General features: G+C 40.7%; 2 protein-coding genes across 5 annotated transcripts in view; one reads left to right on the forward strand and one right to left on the reverse strand.

The window, feature by feature from the left end:
• TPK1 (thiamin pyrophosphokinase 1) overlaps positions 1-12387 on the forward strand; it is a 302583-nt gene extending 290196 nt beyond the window's left edge. Inside the window, exon 9 of one of the 3 annotated variants that reach the window (XM_041466832.1) lies at positions 11988-12102. Coding sequence is in view for 2 of the 3 variants with exons in the window: in XM_041466830.1 (XP_041322764.1) it covers positions 11988-12106 (119 nt within the window). In the remaining variant the exon portion in view is untranslated. Of the gene's footprint in view, positions 1-11987 lie in introns of all 3 variants that reach the window. The other 2 variants (XM_041466830.1, XM_041466831.1) reach the window with 2 other exon arrangements.
• Positions 12388-13560: 1173 nt separating this feature from the next.
• SEC61G (SEC61 translocon subunit gamma) lies at positions 13561-16475 on the reverse strand. 2 transcript variants are annotated; one of them, XM_041466794.1, is made up of 4 exons: positions 16338-16475; positions 15566-15665; positions 14496-14598; positions 13561-13666 (listed from the first exon to the last, which is right to left on the reverse strand). In XM_041466794.1, exons 2-4 carry the CDS (start codon positions 15657-15659, stop codon positions 13657-13659), a joined length of 207 nt encoding a protein of 68 aa, XP_041322728.1. In that variant the 5' UTR covers positions 15660-15665; positions 16338-16475; the 3' UTR covers positions 13561-13656. The 2 variants fall into 2 exon arrangements, with proteins under 2 accessions (XP_041322728.1, XP_041322727.1); XM_041466793.1 differs by lacking the exon at positions 16338-16475 and having other exon boundaries at positions 15566-15684.
• Positions 16476-21526: the final 5051 nt, after the last annotated feature.

Here is a 21526-nt window from a genome sequence, read left to right on the forward strand (position 1 = left end):
TCTTAGAAGGCTAATTTATTATTATATTGTATTATGCTATACTAAGCTATAATAAAGAATACAGAAAGGATACAGACAGAAGGCTGAAAGATAATAATGAAAAACCCATGACTCTCTTTTCCAGAGTCTGACACAGCTCCTTAATTGGCCAATAAATAAAAACAATTCACATGTTGGATAAACAATCTCCAAACCGCATTCCAAAGCAGCAAAACACAGGAGAAGCAAACGAGATAATATTGTTTTCCTTTTTCTCTGAGGCTTCTCAGCTTCCCAGGAGAGAAATCCTGGGCAAGGGATTTTTCCAGAAAATATGACAGTGACAACCAACCAACCAAAAAACAAACAAACAAACAAAACAAAACAAAAAATTTATTGAGTACAACAAATGGCCAGGATGGGAAAAACAATGTCAAATAAGATATGATCATATTTCATAGAATCATAAAACAGTTTGGTTGGGAAGAGACCTTAAAGTTTGTCTAGTTTGAACCCCACTGCTGTGGGCAGGGGACACCTCCCACTAGAGCAGGTTGCTCAAAACACCATCCAACCTGCCCTTGAATATTTCCAGAGATGGGGCATCTACAACTTCTATAGGCAACCTGTTCCAGTGCCTCACCGCTTCAATTCTGAGTTCAAAATATAATTCAGAAATGTAGCTTTCTTAGATGTTGATAGGAATGTTTCTCCTACAGCATGCCCCAGACACTGATAATTAATGAGGAATTACAAATGTTTCAAGATGACAGTAATTTCATGTAAGATAAGGAACATTCTAGGCTAAAGACAGATTTACCTTCTGGAAGCTCTGTGAGCCTAAAAAAATAGGCTGTTTGAGGACATATTTCCTTTCTTGGCAATTGCAGCCATCATGTTCTTTTAACACCAAGTGCTGTTGGCAGCAGACAAGCTGTACTGTAGTTGGTGTAGTCTTTTATTTTACATGTGACTGTTGGATTTGTAGTTCCTTTTCCTTCCCACTTCTTGCAGTGTGTTAGGGTAGTTTATTGGTAAGTTAAAAGCCAATGTCAAGTCCTCTGTACAGTAAAACTGAGAGCGTGCTGACATGCATCACTGTGCCATGGCATGACTGTTGCAATCCATCTTGACCAGTGTGTTTGAAAGTTGAGTTACATATAATCAATTGCACTCTTAAAACTTAAATGTCTTTGACTTGCACCATGTAGCACTACGTTAATTTAGTGGTGCATTTGGCCTCTGCATTTTAGGTCGAAGGCCTTACACCACTGGGCCTGGGCAGTGCCTGACATAGCGCTGCGTGATTAATGCAGAAGTATTTCCTTCCTCTCAGCCTGGGCAGAAAGCTTGCTACAGCCCTGTTGAGGCACTCCTCTCTAGAGAAGAAGAAGCCAAAGAAAAGATCCTCCAAGCCACTGAATCCTTGCAGAGGGCCTGGAAAAGCATGGCATGTTTCTGAATGTAAGGGATGGGTAGCTGAGCCAGTTTGCAGAGGGTAGAAGAGGGTGAGGGGCAGGGCTAAAAAGGCTTTTCAGGTCATGAGGAGGAAGCACACCAATATGAAGAACACTGCTCATATTGGAAATCATTACTGGAAATCAATCAGATACTTTTCAAGAGTGCACAGCCAGCTAACAGATTCTCAGTGGCAACTTTTCCACTTGAATGAAGTTTGTGACAGTCAATGACTTAGAACTTGCCTCTAATGACAAATATCTTTTTTTCATTTTGGGACAAACCTTATATAGGTGCTTTTTGTATTCAGCAGCATCGATAACAAAACTTTGCATCCACGAAAAAAAAACACTGTAAAAGCAAACAACCAGGAACATTAAATGAACCAATTACTAATTCATATACATGGCAGATACCCCTCCCATGGCCTTCCTGAAGCTATGGGCTCTAATGATGGATGAAGTGGAAGAAGTGGGTAATACCAGCTAAAATAGGCTGTGCTGTGTCATAAGTTACATTTTTGTTGGTTTTTAGGGGTTTTTTGTCTGAAAAGCTGACTTTAAAGCTTAGAAAGAAGGGAGATTGAAAGATGCAATGGGCAGCACTGTTTCAAAAGCAATCCTTTATTTTTTGGAGGACATGGAGAGCCATCTAATCCAGTTGAGTGCCTCTGAACTATAAACAGTGTACCTTGCAGTCTCCTGTTGAATCTCATGTTCTGTCCCAAGGGCTGCAACACATAAACGGTGCTGGACTCTGGTGAGCAAGTTTGGAGGAGCTGCAGTTCCTTGAAAGTCAACAAATGTTGTGAGTTTAAGATGCTATTTTGAAGATAAATGGAATAGAATTAATAAGCAGCAGTAATGGCTTTGTAATTGAAATCATATAGACTAGGGTGCTAGTAATCATATTAATTATTTGTTAACAGAAAGACAAAGTAATAAAAATGAAAAATCAAAAAGCTTAGTTGTTCACATGCTGATCCAGGAGGACAATTTTGTAACAGAAATAATTGCTTTTGCTTCGTCCTCAGGGTGATGCTATCTGTGTCAAATTGTTTTTTCTCAAGAAAGCAGAGAAATCTAAAATTCTAAGTAATGCACAGCAATAGTAGGGGTGAAATTTAGAACATTTTAGAAACTTCATACAGCATCCCTCCCCAACACTGAAAGGAAGCAGTGCTGCTAGGAAGGGTAAAGATAAATGGAATTATTTTCTATCAGAAGTATAATAGTCTTTATTAGTTAGTTATGTGTGTCTAGAATAGATCGGCTGTCAGGGAGAGCAAATAGATGAACATGTACCTTGTGAGCTGTCAGGAGCAGATCAGTGTGGGTTTTTTTAAATAATAATTACCCCCTTCCAGAGAAATATTTTAGACAAAAGCACAGCTGCTTTATTAAGGGTGCCTTTTGTGCATAAGGATGAATATTCCAGTTCGTTCTCTTCATTTTTTGTGTAAATATAATACCATATTTACATAAAACTCTGCTAGGAAATGGTGCCATTCGCTGTTAAAGCTTGCATAATAAAATTGTTTGTCAGGGATTTAATTTGATTGAAGTTTGTTATTTGTACTAGCAGCTCAGAGTGGCTGCAGCTTGCTTTCAAGCCTGGTGATGCTCTTGCCCTGAGCAAGCCATAATGCAAACAGCTGTCCTGGGATTCAGTGTGGCAAGACATGTGTCTTTTTTTGCACCTTGACCATTGCTCAGAGGTGAAGGCAGCTGTTTGCTTCCTTGTTGTCAGAGGAGCTCTTTGAGCACCAGATCCACCATTCTGGCACAGTTCAATAGTCCCTCTGGTCTGGCAGCTTGACTGAGGTCTTGGAGCAACTAACTCTTGGTGGTCAAGAGAGTGTGGGGCTCCTGGGGGCCACCCAGGAATCTGAATGGAGCAGCTGTGAACTAGGTCAGTTCTGGTGGGAGCTGGACTTGGCAGGGGAAGGGTTTAAATATGCAATGTGTTGGACCCGTCTTGGTGGGTTGACCCTGGCTGGATGCCAAGTGCCTACTAAGGCCTTTCTACTACTCCCATCCAAAACTGGACAGGGGAGAGAAAATATAGTAAAAGGTTCATCAAATTCAATAAGGACCAGGAGATAACACTCACTGATTACTGTTATGGGCAAAACAGACTGAACTTGGGGATATTAATTTAGTTTAAATTACTAAAAAAATCAGAGCAGGATATTGAGAAATAAATTGCAAAAACACTGTTTCCCCCCCCACCCCTCCCTCCTTCTCGGGCTCTACCTCATCCCTACTAGCAGCACAGGGAGACTAATGGTTGGTTATGGTTGGTTCATCACAACTTGTTTCTGCCACTGCTCTGGCAGAGAAGTCCTTCTCTGCTCCAGCACGGGGTCCTTCCCACAGAGACAATCCTCTATGAACTTCTCCAGGAGTCCATCCCACAGGCTACAGTTCCTCACAAACTGCCCTAGCATGGGTCCCTGTCCACAGGTTGCAGTCCTTCAAGGACATGCTGCTCCAGCGTGGGTCCCCCACAGAGGAGTCACAAGCCTTACCAGGAAACCTGCTCCAGCATGGGCTCCCCTCTCCGTAGGTCCACTGATCCCCGCCAGGAACCTGTTCCAGCATGGGCTTACCCCAGGTTCACAGCCTATTTTCATCATCTATCTGCTCTGGCATGGGACTCATCCACAGGCTGCAGATGGATCTCTGTATATCCATGAGCTGCAGGGGTACAGCTGCCTCACCATGGTCTGCACCGTGGCCTGCAGGGGAATCTCAGATACCTCCTGAAGTACCTCCCTCTCATTCTTTACTGACCTTGCTGTCTTTGAAGTTCTTCCTCTCACACATTCTCATTCCTCTCCAACCACAATTATATCTGTGTGCAATAACTTTTTTTTAACCTGTCTGAAATCCATTGATACCGAGGTGTTACCATAATTTCTGGTTGGCTCAGCCTTGGCCAGCAGTGCATCTGTTCTGGAGCAGGCTGAGATTGGCCCTGTTAGATACGGGGGAAGCTTCCAGCAGCTTCTCACTGAGGAGTCACCACTGTAGCCTCCTGCTACCAAAACCTGGCCACACAAACCCAATACACCCTCCCAGAGTTCAGAAGGTCTATTTTGATCTTTGCCATTGTAACTTTGCATGTAGGAGTTAAGGACTGAAACTTTACAGAGCTTTGTCAAATCATATTTAATTTAATTTTGGCACTGAAGCCCAGGGATGGAGCAATGTATGCAGCAGAACAGGATTCTGGATATGATGCTGAGCTAGTGCTGGCAGCAGCAATAAGAAGAAAGCCTGCTTAAATTTATTTTTCAGGGCTGGCTAGGATCTGTCTTTAGATCAATTCCCTTAGGAAAATCATATCCCCATCAGAGAAAGCAGAGAAGTGCTAAATTCTTGGGAGACTTGCTGAGGACTTATCTTACACAGTGGTAGGCGATATAAGCAGTTGGCCAAGACTGTTGTGAAATATTTATGGCATTGCAAATGCTGTTCTTCTCCATGGAGTGATTGAGTGAGATCCCCATTTTTCCCAACATGCATAGGTATTTACTGAGCAAATATCCATATACCAGTATTTCACCTACAGGCCCAGTTTGATTGATACAGAAATAATCATTGTGTCTGTACATTTTTGCAAATGATGGGAACAATGGTATGCATACAGAAGCTGAAAAACTTGTTTTTTAAAATCCTCTATTACTGTTTCTTCTTGCAAATACAGTTATCTAAATGTGACAGGATTTAACAGGAGTCCAAAGAATAGAAGAGAAAAATAATTAACATTGTGTTCTGGTTAACTAATATCACACATTAAAACCTGTTGAAGGATATATAGGGGTTTGTGAGAGAGAGTTTTTTTTTTAATTTTCATATCAAGCACTGGAAAACTACAGTAGCTAGAGGTGAATTGTTGATCTTGCTCAGTCCTGGATCTGGTTGTGCTGAAACACTTTTCTGGTCCTATGTTGTTCAAAGCCTGAGTAGATAGATATACAGTCACCTAGACATGAGATTTGGGTGAGGATTATTCCCTCTCCTTCCTCTTCCCATCTCTCTTCCCTGTCTCCAACAGCCCAGTCATAAGGAATGTAGGGGGAATATCACTCCTTTCTGCGGCACTGTCTGCGGTCAACTGCTAGGATCATTTGGATACCTTTCTCTAACAAATTCAGTAGATTTCACTGCTACATGCATCATATCAACTTGACAGTGTAGCAGCTTTCAAAATAGCAAGTATTTTTAGGTTCTTTGCTGTCATGTCAAACCAGAGCTTCAGACCTAAATGCTGTGACAGAACACCATTGTTTTTAGCTAATCTCAGGTTTCAGTGTTGCACCAGATTGCCATCCTCAGCTTTGTGTGACTAAATAATGCCTCTAAAGATGACAGTGTAATGGGATGATGTGTGCTATGAGGTGTCTTATGGACAAGTTAGCAGTAAGACAATTCATTAGCTGATGCATCTCAGTATTACTCTTGCCCTTTTTCTCATGAGAATAGTGTTCTTTATCTCACAACATGAAGTAGAGACAGACCAAAATAGCAACAAGTTATTTTGTCTAGCTTATATGCAAAATCTCTACAGCAGCTACTGTCAAACTGAAGCTACATTTTATTTGTGCAGCTGTTTCTTCAGTGCTCTAACACTATTATTAATAGTACCTGTCACCTGTACAGCACCTCAGAGTTGTTAACAGTTTGAGAAACATACAAACTTAGTGGAAAGCATCAAAAATTAAGTAAACACCCTACTTCTTACTGGCTAAGCTCAATTCTAAAAATTACTTTGTAGCCTGGCTTTGCCTTTAGCTTAGTGAAACAGTCTTCCAGACAGCTATTTCTCTGACTTACTTTATGGTAGCACTCCTGTTACAACTTTATCATAACATCTAGACCAGAAAAGCACTACTGAAAACAGCATGTAGATTTTTCTTGTCTAATTTTCCAGGCCCCTTTAATTCAGATGCTAATGTGATTTTGAACAAACACAGAAGAACATTTTGTTGGTAGTGCTGAAATGCTTCTAATAGCTGTAGAACAGTTAATGACAGTTAATGATTCTTGTTGATCTTGGTGAAGCAGGGGTAGCAGCAGAGACCTTAGTGTAGGAAGCAGTCTTTCTTAGCGTCATTTTTATCAGCTAATCATTTTAAATTGCCACCAAGCAGGTGATGTGACAGGAAGACTTTGAGCTATTCTTGCAGTACCACCATTATTACAAAGCTGGAAAAAAATATGTGGAAAAAGAAAAGTGTGCTGGAAATAAATTTGAAAACTTCTGACATTCATTTGCATTTCTACAGGGGTGGTTTCTATCCAGAGTAGAAGACACAGTTCTGTTAATATTTTTTTTCTCTTTTTAAATGAAATAGTGAAGCTTTTGTTTCAACCTCCTAAATTCCCCCCAGTGTGAGGCCAGTCAGCCTGTGCTGCAGAGCCCTGGCCAAGAGTCTTTGCCAGCACCTGAACCAGTGGAAAAGCCACCTGGCCCTGCCTGCTGGCCCCTCTTCCTCCCACATCCTCTCAATGCTTTCGTAAGTCTGCTTGTATGAATGCATTGAGATTATAAAACCTTTGTTCTGTGCCACAAAACCAGGTATCCAAAATTACAATAGTTATAAAAAAATGCCAAATGCAATTTCTGCTTATTCCAAACTCCCCTTGGCCCTGAGGATATCTGATTACCAGGCTAGTCAGCCCCTCCCAGCAGACTCAGCAAGCCTTTATGGTACTTCTGTTGTATCAGTATTGAAAATAGTTCATGTTTTATTGTAAATTACTGTTATTTGCAACTTGCAGTTTTGCAGTTCCCACTGCACAGAGATCAAGCACTCAAATTTTCCTTTGTATCCATCAGTGTAAATCAAGATTAACTCCAGTGAAGTCAGCCTAACCACAAGTGTAAACCTAGGAGGAATGAAAGGAAGATCAGTCTACAATCTACTTGGGAGTTTTATTTGTAAATAGCAAAATTAATGCTGCCGTTCTGCAGACACAGGTGACCTGCAAAGTACTAGCTCATGCATTACTAATGTATCTCCATTTAAATGCAGATTTTTGCTCCTAACAGAACTTCAGGGAAATCCTCTCCAGATAAACTGTAATGGGATACCAAATGGCGATTCAATATTTCACTTTAGCTTGTGTTTCAGCTTATTGATCTTAATTTTCTATCATTTTGATGCAGCATTTGCCTAGGGGGAAGAGGATTACATTCACTGCAATACAGCTTTTAATTAATAATTAATTATTTTAATATTCCCCATATCCAAGCCAGCAGTGCAATCTGCTTGTATTTCTTTCCTAGTTTCTATTTTTAGTGGTGGAAACCAGCAAGGTGTGACTTTACATATTTCAGGAAGTAATTGAGACACAGTAGAGAAAAGGCAGCATAGCGTAAGTATCACAGTGTCTATGTGGGACATGATTAGTCTTTGGTCCTTAGCCATACTGCTACTGTGGTAACAGTAATGAGACCCTGACACGATTTGGTTTTGCCATATATGACAAATTTAGCATGAAGTTTTTTCTCTGAACAAGTTTAGGATCAAGTTTTTCTCTACCTCCCTTAAGTACTACTTAAGTGCAGCTTCCAAGATGTACATGAAACCTTGATTGATATATATTTTTTAGATAGATAACTGTCTTCTCTGGACTGAACTTTTAAGTGTCCTAAATAGTACAATGGAACATAGAAATTGTGTTTATAAGTCTACTAGATCATGAATACAATCATTAAGAGGAATTACCTGAAGTTGAGAGTATTTTTGCAGCACTTGACATGATGACCTCCAATCTAGTTATAACTAGGTCACACTATTTCTCAGTTTCCAGGCTGAAAGCCAGCAGCACAAGGATTACAAGCAAGGCTTATGTACCAGCCACTCCAAAATAACTGCCTATTATGGTAGAAGGATAAATGAGATTTTAAAATAAATTTTTATGTTTGCGGGTTTTTTTATTATTTCTGTAACTTAATTACCTATAGGGTGCATTCTTTTAACATTTCCGAATGTTGTTCTTCCATCCATAAGATTAATGAATTTTCAAAATTTTACCTCCAAGATTAGCATTTTTTATATAGCATCATACGATTTGTATACGTTTTTAAAATTATCAAAGTAAGAGCAATAAAATAGTGGAAATTGCCAGTCTTGTGGTTACGGAGATCTCTGCCATGTAATTTGGTCAGCAAAACAGATGTCTAAGAAGTAATGACCTTTGTGATTATGCTCCTTTGAGAAGTTCACCTACATGCCCTCAGTTTTCTTCTCTTAAATTATGTCCAACATTCTCAAACCCTGGCAGATTCAAACACCATCTAAACAAAACAAAAACTGCTAGAGAAACATTCCTCTGCTACCCCATCAAAGTCAGTCCTCTCCATGCCCATGTTTAGGTCTGAATAAATAGTATGCTGCAATCCATCAGACAGAAATTTGTTACTGGTAAGAACATAAGGCACACCATAAAAAAACTGTCTCTTGAAAGATTTTGTTGGGGGGGAGGGATGGGGGGTGGGTAGGATATTGGTGGGGTTTTTTTCTCCCCCTCCAAAAAAAGGCAGGAACAGCATTTGCTTTTAGTATTGGAAGTCCTTGCTGACTTGGTAAATGAAGAGTAATGAAAAAATGGTATAGCTGCAGTGGAGGAGCTGGGTATTTTTCTCAGCAACAATCCATTATCAGTAAACACATTTTGATTGGAACCAAAGCCCTAAACAAGACTTCTAATGCTGGGGAGTATTTCAGTTAATCACTTATGGGTTTATCCAAATCAAGTCTTTAAAGAGACTACTATTGGTCAAAAAGAAAGTTTTCAATGATCCAAAATAAGATTTCTTTTAATTAGAAAATTATAGAATTTCCAGGGTTTTTGAGTTTTGGATTTTTTTTAATCAGTGTAGAATCCTTTATTTAAATTGGATTTTGTACCCAATTATAGCAAAACTATTTACTAAATGGTAGAAAATAAAGAGGTGGTTTTCTTCAGAATCTATCTTGAAAAGTGGTGAAAATGAGTGTTGTAATAGGTTGGGGTTTTTTCCCCAAGACATAAGTCCTTGGTAGGACTTAACAAATAAAACTGAAATTAATTTTTAAAAAAGGGAATGGATCAGGTGTGAACTGATAAAACTTACCGCTTCTTTGACCTTGTAAACTTCCATCAGAATGCATGACACAGCATGAAGTTTGCCTAACAGCAGTAGGTTTGCACATCCTCTTATTTCCTTTACCGGCTCAAACCTAGGTTTTTACACTAATTACTGTTCATTTATTGAATGGAAAACATGCATTTTTAATTATGTTAGTTGAAATGTTGGGTAGTTGTGAAACCAAGTGCTTGGAATTGGTCCATTTGAGCCACATGAATCAGCAGTACTGTTTCACAGTTTTTGCATTTTTTTCACTTCACTGTTTCACACGATGATCCTTGCCCAGCAGAAAACCTGATAAAGATAAAAGGCTCCATCTAGTGGGCTAGAATTTTCTATTGAAAGGGTAAAAAGAAGGCTCTCATTTTCACTTGATTTTATGTACTAAGAAATACATCTTTAGATTTTGTTTCATTAAGCTGCCATGTTGTTGTTAATTCTTGCCTTCTGCAGAGCCATTATTTTATATGCAAAGCTGTGAAACATTAAGTATTATTCTGAGTCTTGAGCAAGAATCAATAAATTATACTAAATGACTGGGTTCATACAGCAGTTCATCAAAAAAGTTCTTCCTCCCCACCCCCTTCAAGTTTCAGTGTAGAGTAACCAAAAGAAGGTAATTTGTGTGTCAGCAAATATTTTAAAGTATTTAAGCTTCTTTCCTACTTAAAACTGACTGGAAACACTCATAGCTTGACCACAGCACTTAATACAATATTTTGGGAGTATTTTTACTCAGGGAACTCTACCCATGTGTTACCTCAGCATTAAATTGTAAGACTTATTTACCTGCAAGTGGAGAAATCTGTGTTTTGTGACAAAACCCAGTCCCTGTGGCCTCTGCTGTGTCTTCCAAAGGCAAACACCAAACTCATCCATCCTGGCATTTGTCTAGGAGCCTGCCTGGTACTGTTGTGTGTCCAGAAGCATCCTGACAGAATCGAGCACCTTTATTTTAAGTACACAACTGATATAGTACAGTAGTACTGGTTGGTTTTTGTTGTTTTTTTTTTTCCTTTTCTCTTTGCTGGATTTCTGCACTGCATTGCAGTTATGCTTCTAGCCCCTGAACTTGAAATGGCAGGACTCCTCCATTTGCAGTAGTGAAACTTGGGTGTTACTCTCATGCCAACAAATTCAGCTAGCAGCTGAAACCTCCTTTTCAGTTCACTTCAAGCTAGTAACAAGCGTAGGAGCAGGAATAAGTAGAGCAAGCACAGATTTGGCAGAAGAGACACTGAACTACATGTCCTGGCTTTTGTTCAAATGGCCTTCCTTTTAAAGCAGTAGAGCCTGGCAAGATCAGTTCCTCCTGTGCAGCTTCCAGCAAGGGGCAGACAGTGCATGCATTGTAGTAATGCACTACACCCAAGTTTACTATAGCCAGCATTCATATCCAACACTGGAAAATGTGTCTCCTGTGCAAATCACTAAATAGAGCTTACCAAGTTGTTTTGGACTCTTTTGACCACAGGTAGATCTTCCTTTGTATTAGATCACTTAATAGCAAATCCAGAGGATTTTTACTTTGGTAGCAATGCATGATTTGGCAATTCTGATAGGTTACACAGACTTGTCTTCCAGAACAATCCTCCCCAGCTGCAGCTGTTGTATCCTCCATGGAAATGTTTTTTCTGAGCTGCCAGTGGGAAAGATCAGTCATTTGGCTTGTTTTACAAGCTAAAGTAAAGGTTAGTATTAGAGCTCTTACTCTGAACCTTTCTGTGAGCAAGGACTACCACTGAACTGTGTAGTTCTAGAGTGCCTTTGAGGAAGTTGATATGTTTGCAACATGCAAACAGTGCTATCTCAGAAAGGGAAGAAATGAAAGGCAGAACTTAAAACTGCATGGTTTGCTATTTGTTAAGAGTAATGCCACTTGGTTTCTAATGTACACAAACACCTACCTCACATGCAATAGAAGAAAAGATGCAAGACCCTTGATTCAAAGTTGTTAAATAATATCACTTTTAACTGCTGGCCTTTGTTCTAGAACTGTTCATGTTTTAAAAGCTTATAGGCTTGTTGCTGAGCTAAAGCAAAAGTTTGGAACTACAGTAAGATTCTCTGTTTTACCTTACATACCTTTTCTAGCATTAGTAACTTGAACTGATTGAACTAATGAAATACAAATTTCCAGATGTGAAACTCTGAGGATTATTCAACACACTACTTTTGTAATAACCTGCTGTCAACTCAAACTGTTAATTTAGGGATTAATTTATTGCCTCTTCTGGTCATTGAAAAATCTTATACAAGCCTTCTAACTAGGTAATGTTTATCCAGGTTAAATTTATTCAGCTACTTTTTTGTTCTTTGTGGGAGCAATGATCTTTCAAATCAAATGCACTGATGTCCTTTTATTGCTTTAGAGAACCACTCAGTCTCTCCCTTACTTTTCACAGCTAACCAGGTGCTGAAGTTTGGAACACTCGTCAGTACTTCCAACACCTATGACAACTCCGGGATTGTGACTATCGAGACAGACAAACCTTTGCTGTGGACAATGGCTATCAAGACATAAGATCAGCTACAGCTGCCTTTTCTGATCTGATACAACTCAAATTACTACAAAATTTCACTGAATTAAGACAGTAAAGCTGCTGCAAGGTATAAGCAGGCACTGATTTTGTGTATTGAATGAAAAACAAGTCTGGAATAAAAGTCACTTGAGATTGAATCAAAATTACTTGCAGTAATAGAGTACTTCATTCTGGTAAGTCACACTACTTAATCAGAAGATGCATGAGCAGCTACTCAGTACAACCACAAACCGAAATGAATGTAAAGAAATTGCTGCTGCTTATGTGGTTAGTTCAGGCTACTTTTACAAAGTATTTTATTCCAATACTAAGCTATTTTTCCTGTCCTGCCAAAAGGAATTACAGTACCAAGTTGCATATAGTATAACTGTATGACAAGATGATAGCACCAAGATTAACTAATCTCATTTTTCTGTCCTGGTTTGCAACAATTGTAGGTGCTGGTGAAGATTTCTCAAGGATAATAATTGAACTTTTCTACTTAGGAAGCAAGTTAGTGTACTGAAGAAGATTCAGCTTTGCTGTAATACCAGTATCAGATGTCCCAGTATGAAGTGCTTTTAAGTCCTGTAACAGAAGTACCATTGTACCTTCTGCAAATACCAAATGCTTACAGTAAGATTTTTGAAGTGAATTAAATATCTTAATCTGAGGAGGAAGAACATGGCACCTACCTTAGTTTTTGCAGGCTTAGTTCTTAAAACCAAAATATGCAATAATTTAAAATAATGTAAACTTCCAGGTCAACATACAGGGGCCAATACAATTATATGTACAGAACAGGAGCCAAAATTGGTATATATGCTATCCAGCAGTGTGAGCAAGTTGTGGATTTGCTGAAGGACAGCTTAGTGTCTCTGAGAACTAAATTACCCTCAAATGGTATATCTCAGTAATCAGTTATGTTTGGGTTTATTAATTATGCCATCAGAATAAGGACTGGCAATGCAATTTCTTTGTTTGATATGAGATTTTTTTCCTATAACCCAGCATGACTTCCAAATACAGAAAGGAATTAGTGATAATTATCGTGATTCCAGAAATGAGTGACAGGAATTCCCATACACTTTTACACCACTTGAAAGAATACAGAAAGGCTGTTTTCTTGCAGTCTGCTTTTGCTAGAACAATGCTGTTCCTTTGTAAACAGCTCCTGAAGAGAGGTCATACAGCTGTCCCCCATGGAAGCTTTCTGTATTTGCCTGGAGAAAACCTTAGGCAACCACATTAGAATGCAACACTGACCTAGCTTCAAGCAGGACATCGGACTAGAGATCTTCCAAGCTTCCTTCCCACCTGAATGATTCTGCTATGGTTAAAAGAAGTAACAAAACAAGTACAGCACACAACTACTATTACTGAAAAAAAAAAAAAGTAAGCCAGCAGACAGGTATGATCACACACACTTTAAAAAAGTAATAAGATGACAAGAATGTTTGAAAACACAAACTGAGCTTGTTTAATATCAAACAAATTAAAGCTGTGAAATCACTGCAGCAGGTGTCACAACTGTCTTCTTCATGATGAATATTCAGCCACCTCTGTTGAGAGAACAAAGTAATTAGTTTCAACTAATGAAGTGTGATCAAGTGATCCCACCTAAAGTCTTACTTAACCTCCCACCACTGCCTTGTTAAGACAACCATTACAGCTTATCTCCCATTTTCAAACACTCCTTGCCTAGATGACCACTCTTACAGGTATAAGGAAGTCGCATAGTGTGGACACAGAATGGTCTTTAACCTCTCCCAGTGCTGGAGAGGGGATCACATTAGCTTTGGAGAATATGGTACTGTTAGTATGTCAGTACCGTGATGCCAGTCAACCTGAAGTTCAAATTTTTCATTCCTTCCAAAAAGGATTTTACAGGATGCAGTTACACACAAAACAATGTTTCAAATGTATCTAGCACTCAGTAAATGAAACAAGACCAACTTTGCTCTGTGCCCTGTCATCCTACAGCATACCCACTCAGTTTTCTTTACCTTACCATCCATCCATTTACTTTGAATACCCAAACTATAAAATGGAAACAGTAAGAGCATTTAAGATCCAAATAAGGTAAATGTTCTGTGGTCAAACATACACTAAGGAACTGGAAATCAAAATATGCAACGTTCAGTTTTGAAGCAGAATACTCAGAAAAAACCTTGAGAACTATGGATCTAATACTATGCAGCATGCTGAATTAACATAAAATTCATTAATATTGTTCATTAAGTCCTTTGAATCAAGTAATACTTGTCACGTTACACTAACATGTGAAATGCACAGATTAAAACAACATGGGTCCCGTGGGGCTCACTCATGTCCTCTGTTTAAAACTGAACAGGTAAAAATTTAATGAAACTGAAGGCCATATTCACTTACACAATTATATTGTTGATTGGGATATGGATCAATTTGACAAAGAAACCAATAAATCCCATTATCGCAAAGCCTATTGCTGTTGCCATGGCAATCTTCTGGAACTCTGCAAAATAAGAAAAAAAAATTTTGTTAGGATGTTTTCATGTATGTGCACTGCATGTATGTGCAGAGACCAGAGGAGAGATCTCTTTTTACAGAGCCATGTTAATACTGGAAACACGTCAAAATCTGCAAAGATGTTGAGAATCAAATCTACTTTTTTAGAAGACATGAGATTTTTCAGAGAGAAGATGCAGATTTCCACAAAGAATGGCTGATCTCAATCTTTTTTAGATAAGCAGAATCAAAAATACCCACAATGACAATTCACAGAACATTTATCCCATTATGTTTCCTTTACATTCCTACAAACCCTGAAAGTAATCTCTAATACAGCATCAAAAATCAGAAAATCTGTATTTATGTCTGTCACAGGAGGACAGCACTGTAAGACCCCACAATAATGGAATACTTGGGATATTTTCAATTACTTTAGGACAGCAACTATGAAGCTGACAAAGAAGGCCAACAGCCCCTCAGAAACCTGCCAGTCTGACAAGGAATGAAGTTCCTTATGGATTCTCAATAGCAAACTTAAGTCACAGACCTGTTCACTCTGAGCATGTGAATAAAGCACTGAAACTTTCAGAGGACCAGTTGCATTCTGGTTTTAATTACCGCTTCTCTCCAGAGCCTCTCTAGTCCAAAACCTCCTCTTCCATACTACCAGTGACAAAACTGTTCCTGTCCCAGTCAGGCAATGACTGACAGCTGTGGAGCACTGAATTTCAGCTACTTAACCTCTCTCCTAAAGTGAGTTTTAGTACCACTCACACACCTACATATGAGTGTTTATTATAGCCAGAACCTTAAACACAGAGATTTAGACACCTAAAGCTCAAGTTTAAATCTCATATTGGCAGCTGAGAAACATCCACAGCAAACGAATCGACAAAAGTGACGTATGGAAAGACACGTGCTAAGATACAAGACTAAATAAGGATTGTGTTCTGGTTTGTTGTGTGCTTTACCTTTCCTGTCAGGCTTGGTGCATCTCTTAACCAGTCGTATGGAATCTTTTACAAACTGACGGCTGGGTTCCACAAATTGCATTACCTGATCCATGATTGCCTGCAAAGACATATACATTTAGTATTGATGGTTCCACATATATACTGAAAACCAGAATTTTTTAATTACATTAGTAACAGTTACCTACAAAATTTGTTAAAGGTTTTAGATAACCTAAAGTGTTACATTCCAGCCTAAGATACTTCCACTTTGCAGGAAACGAAGACACTGTTTCAGTAAATAAACATGAGGGCCTATTTCTGACTCCAAAGGAAAAAAATACGGAAAACTGTGCCTTTCAGCCCAAAGAGGGAAACAGCCCCATCACAGCTGGGCTTTCAGCTCACGTCCTACGCCGTGTTTCTGAGAACACCGCCAAAGGCGTCTAAATAGACAAAAGCCGCCGGTTTGAGGAGACCCCCACGCCAAAAGCTGCCGGGCACGGAGAGAGATCGCTGTGGCCGAGCCTTATTCTCACAGCAGGCGTGTGCCGGCATTGCCAGCGCACGCAGGACACCCACCGGAGGGATCTGCTCCCACTAATCCATACGGACCCCCCTGGCGGGAGCCTCCCGCTGTGATGCCGGCCCCTCTCGCGTCCCCTTCCCCCCCCTCCCCGGCCGAGGTCCCCCTGCCTGCCGCAGTCCCGGCAATCCCCCATTCCTGGCCCCATCCCAATCCCGTCTCTCTCCCAGAGCCGGGGAACACCCGGACCCCCCGAGCCGCCCTCACCGCCGGCCGAGGGACACGTCGCACTGAGCGGCGGAGCGCGTGACGTCACCACAGCGGACGGGGCGGGTTTGGGGGGAAATTGAAGGGTTTTGAGGGCGGGGTTGCACTTGGATTTTTTTTTTCCCCTTCCGGTTTCCGGGGCCTGTCGCTCCTCCCGCCTCGCCGGCGGGGGCGGGCACGGCCGTGAGGGCCGATCCGCCCCGGCAGCGCCTCTGCTTCCCGTGCCCTTGGAGCCTTGGGATCCCAGGGCGTCCTAGCGGGAAATAAAGGGAAGAAGGTGCTACTGTTGCCCCAAGCAAACAGGGACAAGGATGAGAGGACGTAGTCTCAAGCTGTGCCACGGGAGGTTTAGGTTGGACATCAGGAGGAATTTCCTCATAGAAAGGGTGATTAGATATTGGAACGGGCTGCCCAGGGAACTGGTGGAGTCGCTGCCCCTGGAGGTGTTTAAGGAAAGAGTGGACGTGGCACTCAGTGCCATGGAATAGTTCTCAAGGTGGTGGTAGGGCATGGGTTGGACTCGATGATCTCAGAGGTCTTTTCCTAACTAATTGATTCTCTGGATATGCCTGTAACAAATGCTCTTCTGTGAAAAGATGAATAAAAAAAAAATATTAAAAAAAAAAAAAAAACACAAAAAAAACCCCAAAACAGTGTGAAACTCGGAATGCTGGAGCCATTTTGAAGTAAGGGAGTTCATCGCCTTTAAAAACGGGATTTTTCTGAAGTGTGCAGTCTGAGTCCACCACTCAAAGGCAGGGAAGCTCCGTACATTTCAGCACCACAGTGTAGCGTGGGACGCTTCCTTGCATGACGGGGAAAAGAGGCTGTCACTGCCTAAAGGGAGCGCTTCCCTGCTGCTTCATCTTGTAACAGATAAAGGAAGAACAAAGACAAAATGGGTTTACTGTTTTTGTCCTTACTTTGCTTTTGATGTTATAGATTTTTCTCAAGAGCTCTGTTTCTGGTTGACTCCCCCTCTGAGTTTATGTTAAGTCTCCAAAGCTTATTAATTATTCATCAGACTGTGGGGCCTCTGCAGCCAGTTTAGCAAACGCTTTGCTGATCTCAACTCCCTGTTGCATCTAAGTGTACACAAAATATTTTCTGGGCTTAAATTTTTGCTGACAGCCTTCACTACAGGTAAACTACCATCACATCACAGTAGGGAATTGCTCGTCATTCCATGGATTTTTCGGCAGCCACCTTCTTTGTATCTGGCCACAGGGTAGGTCCCTCAATATTACTGACCTTCAGAGATGAGCTCTCTAGTTGGCATTGGAGGGTTATTGGCTTGAGGTCCTCTACAGGTTTTCTCCAAAAGTCGGCCTTTGGATTAGATTTTGTTTTGAATGAAAATTCCTGCAGTACTGTTTCTCAGATGGGACCATAATTTTGGTGGCCAAATTCTGCTGGACCTCTTCCATTGGCACACCAGCACAGAAAGATTAGAGTGTCAGTCAGGCCTCCCACAGCATATATGTGTATAATTTGGCTCTTGTTTTTGATGCCAGTCTGCAGTCTGCCAGGATGGAAGGAAGAGGAGAGGAAGATCCTTAAGGAAAGCAGCAAAGAGCCTGATAGCCATAGTGCATGGTGTGTGATGGGACAGAGTAGATTGCTGAACCTTTGAATGAGATTCATATGTAGTGGAATTTTGGTGGGCTTTGTCTTATTTGGGTTTTTTCCCTTCAGTATTACAGCCAGAGACTTTATCAACAGAGGAAACTCACATTTCCAGCTGTGCTGCATGAGGAGCCTTCCTGTGAACCATCTCCACAGTGGATGTAACCAAAAGGCACTGACTGGGAAAAAATTTAACCTGAAGAAAGAAGATGTGTATGAAACAATTCATGACACAGATTTGTGGTTGGATTAGATTTTTGGTTTAAAAAGCATTTGTTGAAATAAAGCTTTGTTCCCCCAAAATTCTCTATTTTAAGTTGTTTTTCCTGGGGAGAAATGTACTGGAGAAACATAGCACATCTTGCATGTCTTAACAATGTGGCTTTGGCATAAGTTTGAACTATGGGTTCTCTAGGGTGGGGTAGAAGGTATCCACTGTCCTGTCTCAGCTTCCTTCACTCTGCCATGATAAGCTCTTGTCTTTGCATGTTTGCAAAGTTTGGACTTTGGCACCTCAGGAGAGAGGCAGAGTCCTGATTTGTGCACAGAAAGCATTGGCTGTTCTCCTAACAGGATTTTCCAGCATTTACAGGGTTTTTAGTGTCCTTGAGCTAATACATTACTTAGACTCAGTCCTCATGTCAGGAACAACTAACAAACAATGTAAAGAAACAATATGTTCCTGTTCTATATATATTTACAAAGAGCCATCTGCACTTAGAGAAGATAGGAAAAGGTTTACATCTCCTCAGCATGTGTAATTTTTTTTTCATTGAAAGCTAGACTGCTACTAGGGTGTTTTGTTTCTACTTCTTTATGGTTCTTGCCAGGTTGGGGAAGAAAGTGGTGTGCTTGCACAGGTGAATTTTTATGGCAGTTTTTCAAGTCTGCTTTTATGGCAACATCTAAGCAGTACAAAACCATTCCCTCAACAGTAAAAAAGACCATTCCTATCCTATCCTATCCTATCCTATCCTATCCTATCCTATCCTATCCTGTGCTAGTGCTGATTTGCTTCTGAATATTGCATAAACTGGAGCCACACTTTGGGGGGGGGGGGCGGGGGGAAGAAGGTTTTCATCCTCTATATGCTCCAAGGATGAAAAGATGAGAGACTTCTTTTGATGAGTTTCACTTTGCATATTTGCACATTTTGGTTTGTAGTTTGTTTTTGTCCTTTTGAGGACATACAAGATAAATATCTGCTTTTAACTATTGGCACATTAGAGTGCTGTATGACATTCATCCCCCTGGATCTGGACACTTGGACAGTGTGATCAGCCTCCTCTTTAGCCTTTCCCATTCCATGCTGCCTGCCTGCCTCAGCACAGATCCCACTGCAGCCTGCAAAATATGGTGGGATGCCAGGAGCCAGAGAGCTGCTGGCAGCTGCAGCAAACATAATTTTGGGATCAGCTGAGAGGAGAAAAGATACAGACGTCAGTATGAGAGGCAGCTCAGCCTCTGTATGGTGGGATGGCGTATGTGTGATCCCTAAGTGGTTGTGGGAAAGACAGAGCAGTAGCTCTGTCTGAACAGGTCTCCAAGCCTCTCTGTTCCCCTGTGGTGTATAACCCCGTTTTCCCTACCCTGACTCTGCTCCAGCCCCAGGCAGGTCCTGCTCAGGTTCCCATGAGGCTTGTGTTGCCTGGCCTCAGCAGCAGCTCAATGGCAGGGGCAGCGCTCCACTCTCTGCACCCCAGAGTGGAGAGTCTGCCAGTACCAGTGCCAGTCTGCTTCTCTTGTTTGAAGGATTACTCCCCACATGCTAGAAGAAAGTACTTGCAGTGTTCTTGGCAGATTTCCTGTGGCTGCACAAAAAGTGGTACTTTGGGATATGAAGTCTTGCTGAGCTATCTCCTTCCCATGAAGAAAGATAACTATCTACTCCATCCCAACCCATCCCATGTTGGACAGCAGGAACTGTGCTGCTCCTGTGTAGGAAGAGCCAGAAGGATGAGTGGGTGGGCAGGAGGCTCAGCCAGTGCTGTGCCCAGGATCCCTTAAGCCTGCCACAAGGCATTTGAACTGGAGGAGGCAAGGCAAAATATTGGCTTCTTCCCCAGAGGGATTTTTGGGAGGGATGGACTGTGAGAGCATGAGTAGGATTTGTGGACAATCTGACTTTCCTTTATGAATTTAAGGGTTATCCAGAGGGACAGCAAAAGCGAAGAAAAATACTAAGAAAAAGACTAAGAAAACAGGGAAGGTGGCCACCTGTGGATTTATGTATGCAGGGAAGGTTGGTCACTGTGGCCAGTGGGCATCTGAGTATGCTCTGGGTCAGAAAACAGCAGAGAACAAAGACCACACAGCAGCAGAGATTTACAGCCCAAACAAGGGAATAATGTAGAGAAGGAAGAAAGAAAGGAGAAAGCAAGGTGATGTTGTGAGAAAGGTTAAGGGACATCCTTGTTGAACAGTGCTGCCTTCTCAGATTTTCAGAGGCATCAGCATGTAGCCCCATTGACTGAAGTCATGCTAATGCTCCCTTGCTTGACAGTCAGTGTTGTTGGATAACTAAATAACTATAAAATTCAGTCTTCAGAAATTGCAAAGATATATGGCACCTTTTATTTTTTAATTCTACATTATCATAAATGTGTTTGATTAATTTATATCTTGAAAAGCTACTGAAATATCTATGTGCTTCTGACATTTAAAAATTAATTTTAGCTTTTCATCCCCTAAACTATCCAGAGACTCTGTTTGGACTTGATAAGCTCAACTGCTTGATTTACGATAGGAAGATTATTTCCCTCTTCAGTATCTGTACAGATGCAGGGGAAAAACATAAATGGGAAATTAATGGTAAGAAGAAAATGATAGCTCAGATTTGGGGATCAGGAGAAAATGATGGAGTGCTTGTGGTCCACGTCTTGGGGTTTAGCCTCGATAATTATAGAAATGGCACTAGATCACACTTCAATGCTGTGGTTGTGAAAGGGAATGCCTCTAGTCTGAAGCAGCCAACAAGCCCCATCTTTTAATTTGTGCTGCTTAATATTCAATGAAGATGAAATGTGGGATGAGGGAGAAGTGCTGTTAAAATAGATTTTCCCAGTGTTGAATTTATTGAATATAATTTTAAAGATTACCTGTTTTAAAAAAGCCTGAGTTCCATTTTATTTGAAAGAGAGCACTTGGGAGACTTGCGTCTGTATAATGATAGACAAAATAGGAGAGAAACAAGGGCAGTATAATAAAATGACATTGCTAAATGATACGTCAGACTGAAAAAATGTCTGAAGCTTTCTATCTAGCAAAAGAAATATAGGGAAGTTAACAGAGGAATAATAATTCCTCCATCAGCTGTTTAGGTCAGAGAGATAAAGAAAAATCAAATGCTTACTAGTTTCTCTGATGCAGTGCTTGTAAAAGTTTGTTTTGTCTTGCTCTAATAAATAGCAGCTGACGATATGGGCCTTGTCCCTTACTTTATAATTTCCACATGAAGATTTTTGTGTGTATTAACAAATAAATCACTGAATCCTTCTTTTAAAAAAAGCTAGTAGTTGAAATAAATGGGCAGGAGATCTTTCTCCTTTTTAATGCCTTTATTA

This window comes from Pyrgilauda ruficollis, unplaced genomic scaffold (assembly GCF_017590135.1).
Source record: "Pyrgilauda ruficollis isolate IOZ18807 unplaced genomic scaffold, ASM1759013v1 scaffold2, whole genome shotgun sequence".
Lineage (NCBI taxonomy): Eukaryota > Metazoa > Chordata > Aves > Passeriformes > Passeridae > Pyrgilauda > Pyrgilauda ruficollis.

Bases quoted from the DNA above. Each gene is read 5' to 3' on its own strand.
- SEC61G (XM_041466793.1), bottom strand. From the start codon at position 15,683: ATGTATATGTCTTTGCAGGCAATCATGGATCAGGTAATGCAATTTGTG. The intron at 14,599-15,565 runs GTAAAGCACACA...CTTATTTTGCAG, and splicing joins CACCAAGCCTGACAGGAAAG to AGTTCCAGAAGATTGCCATG.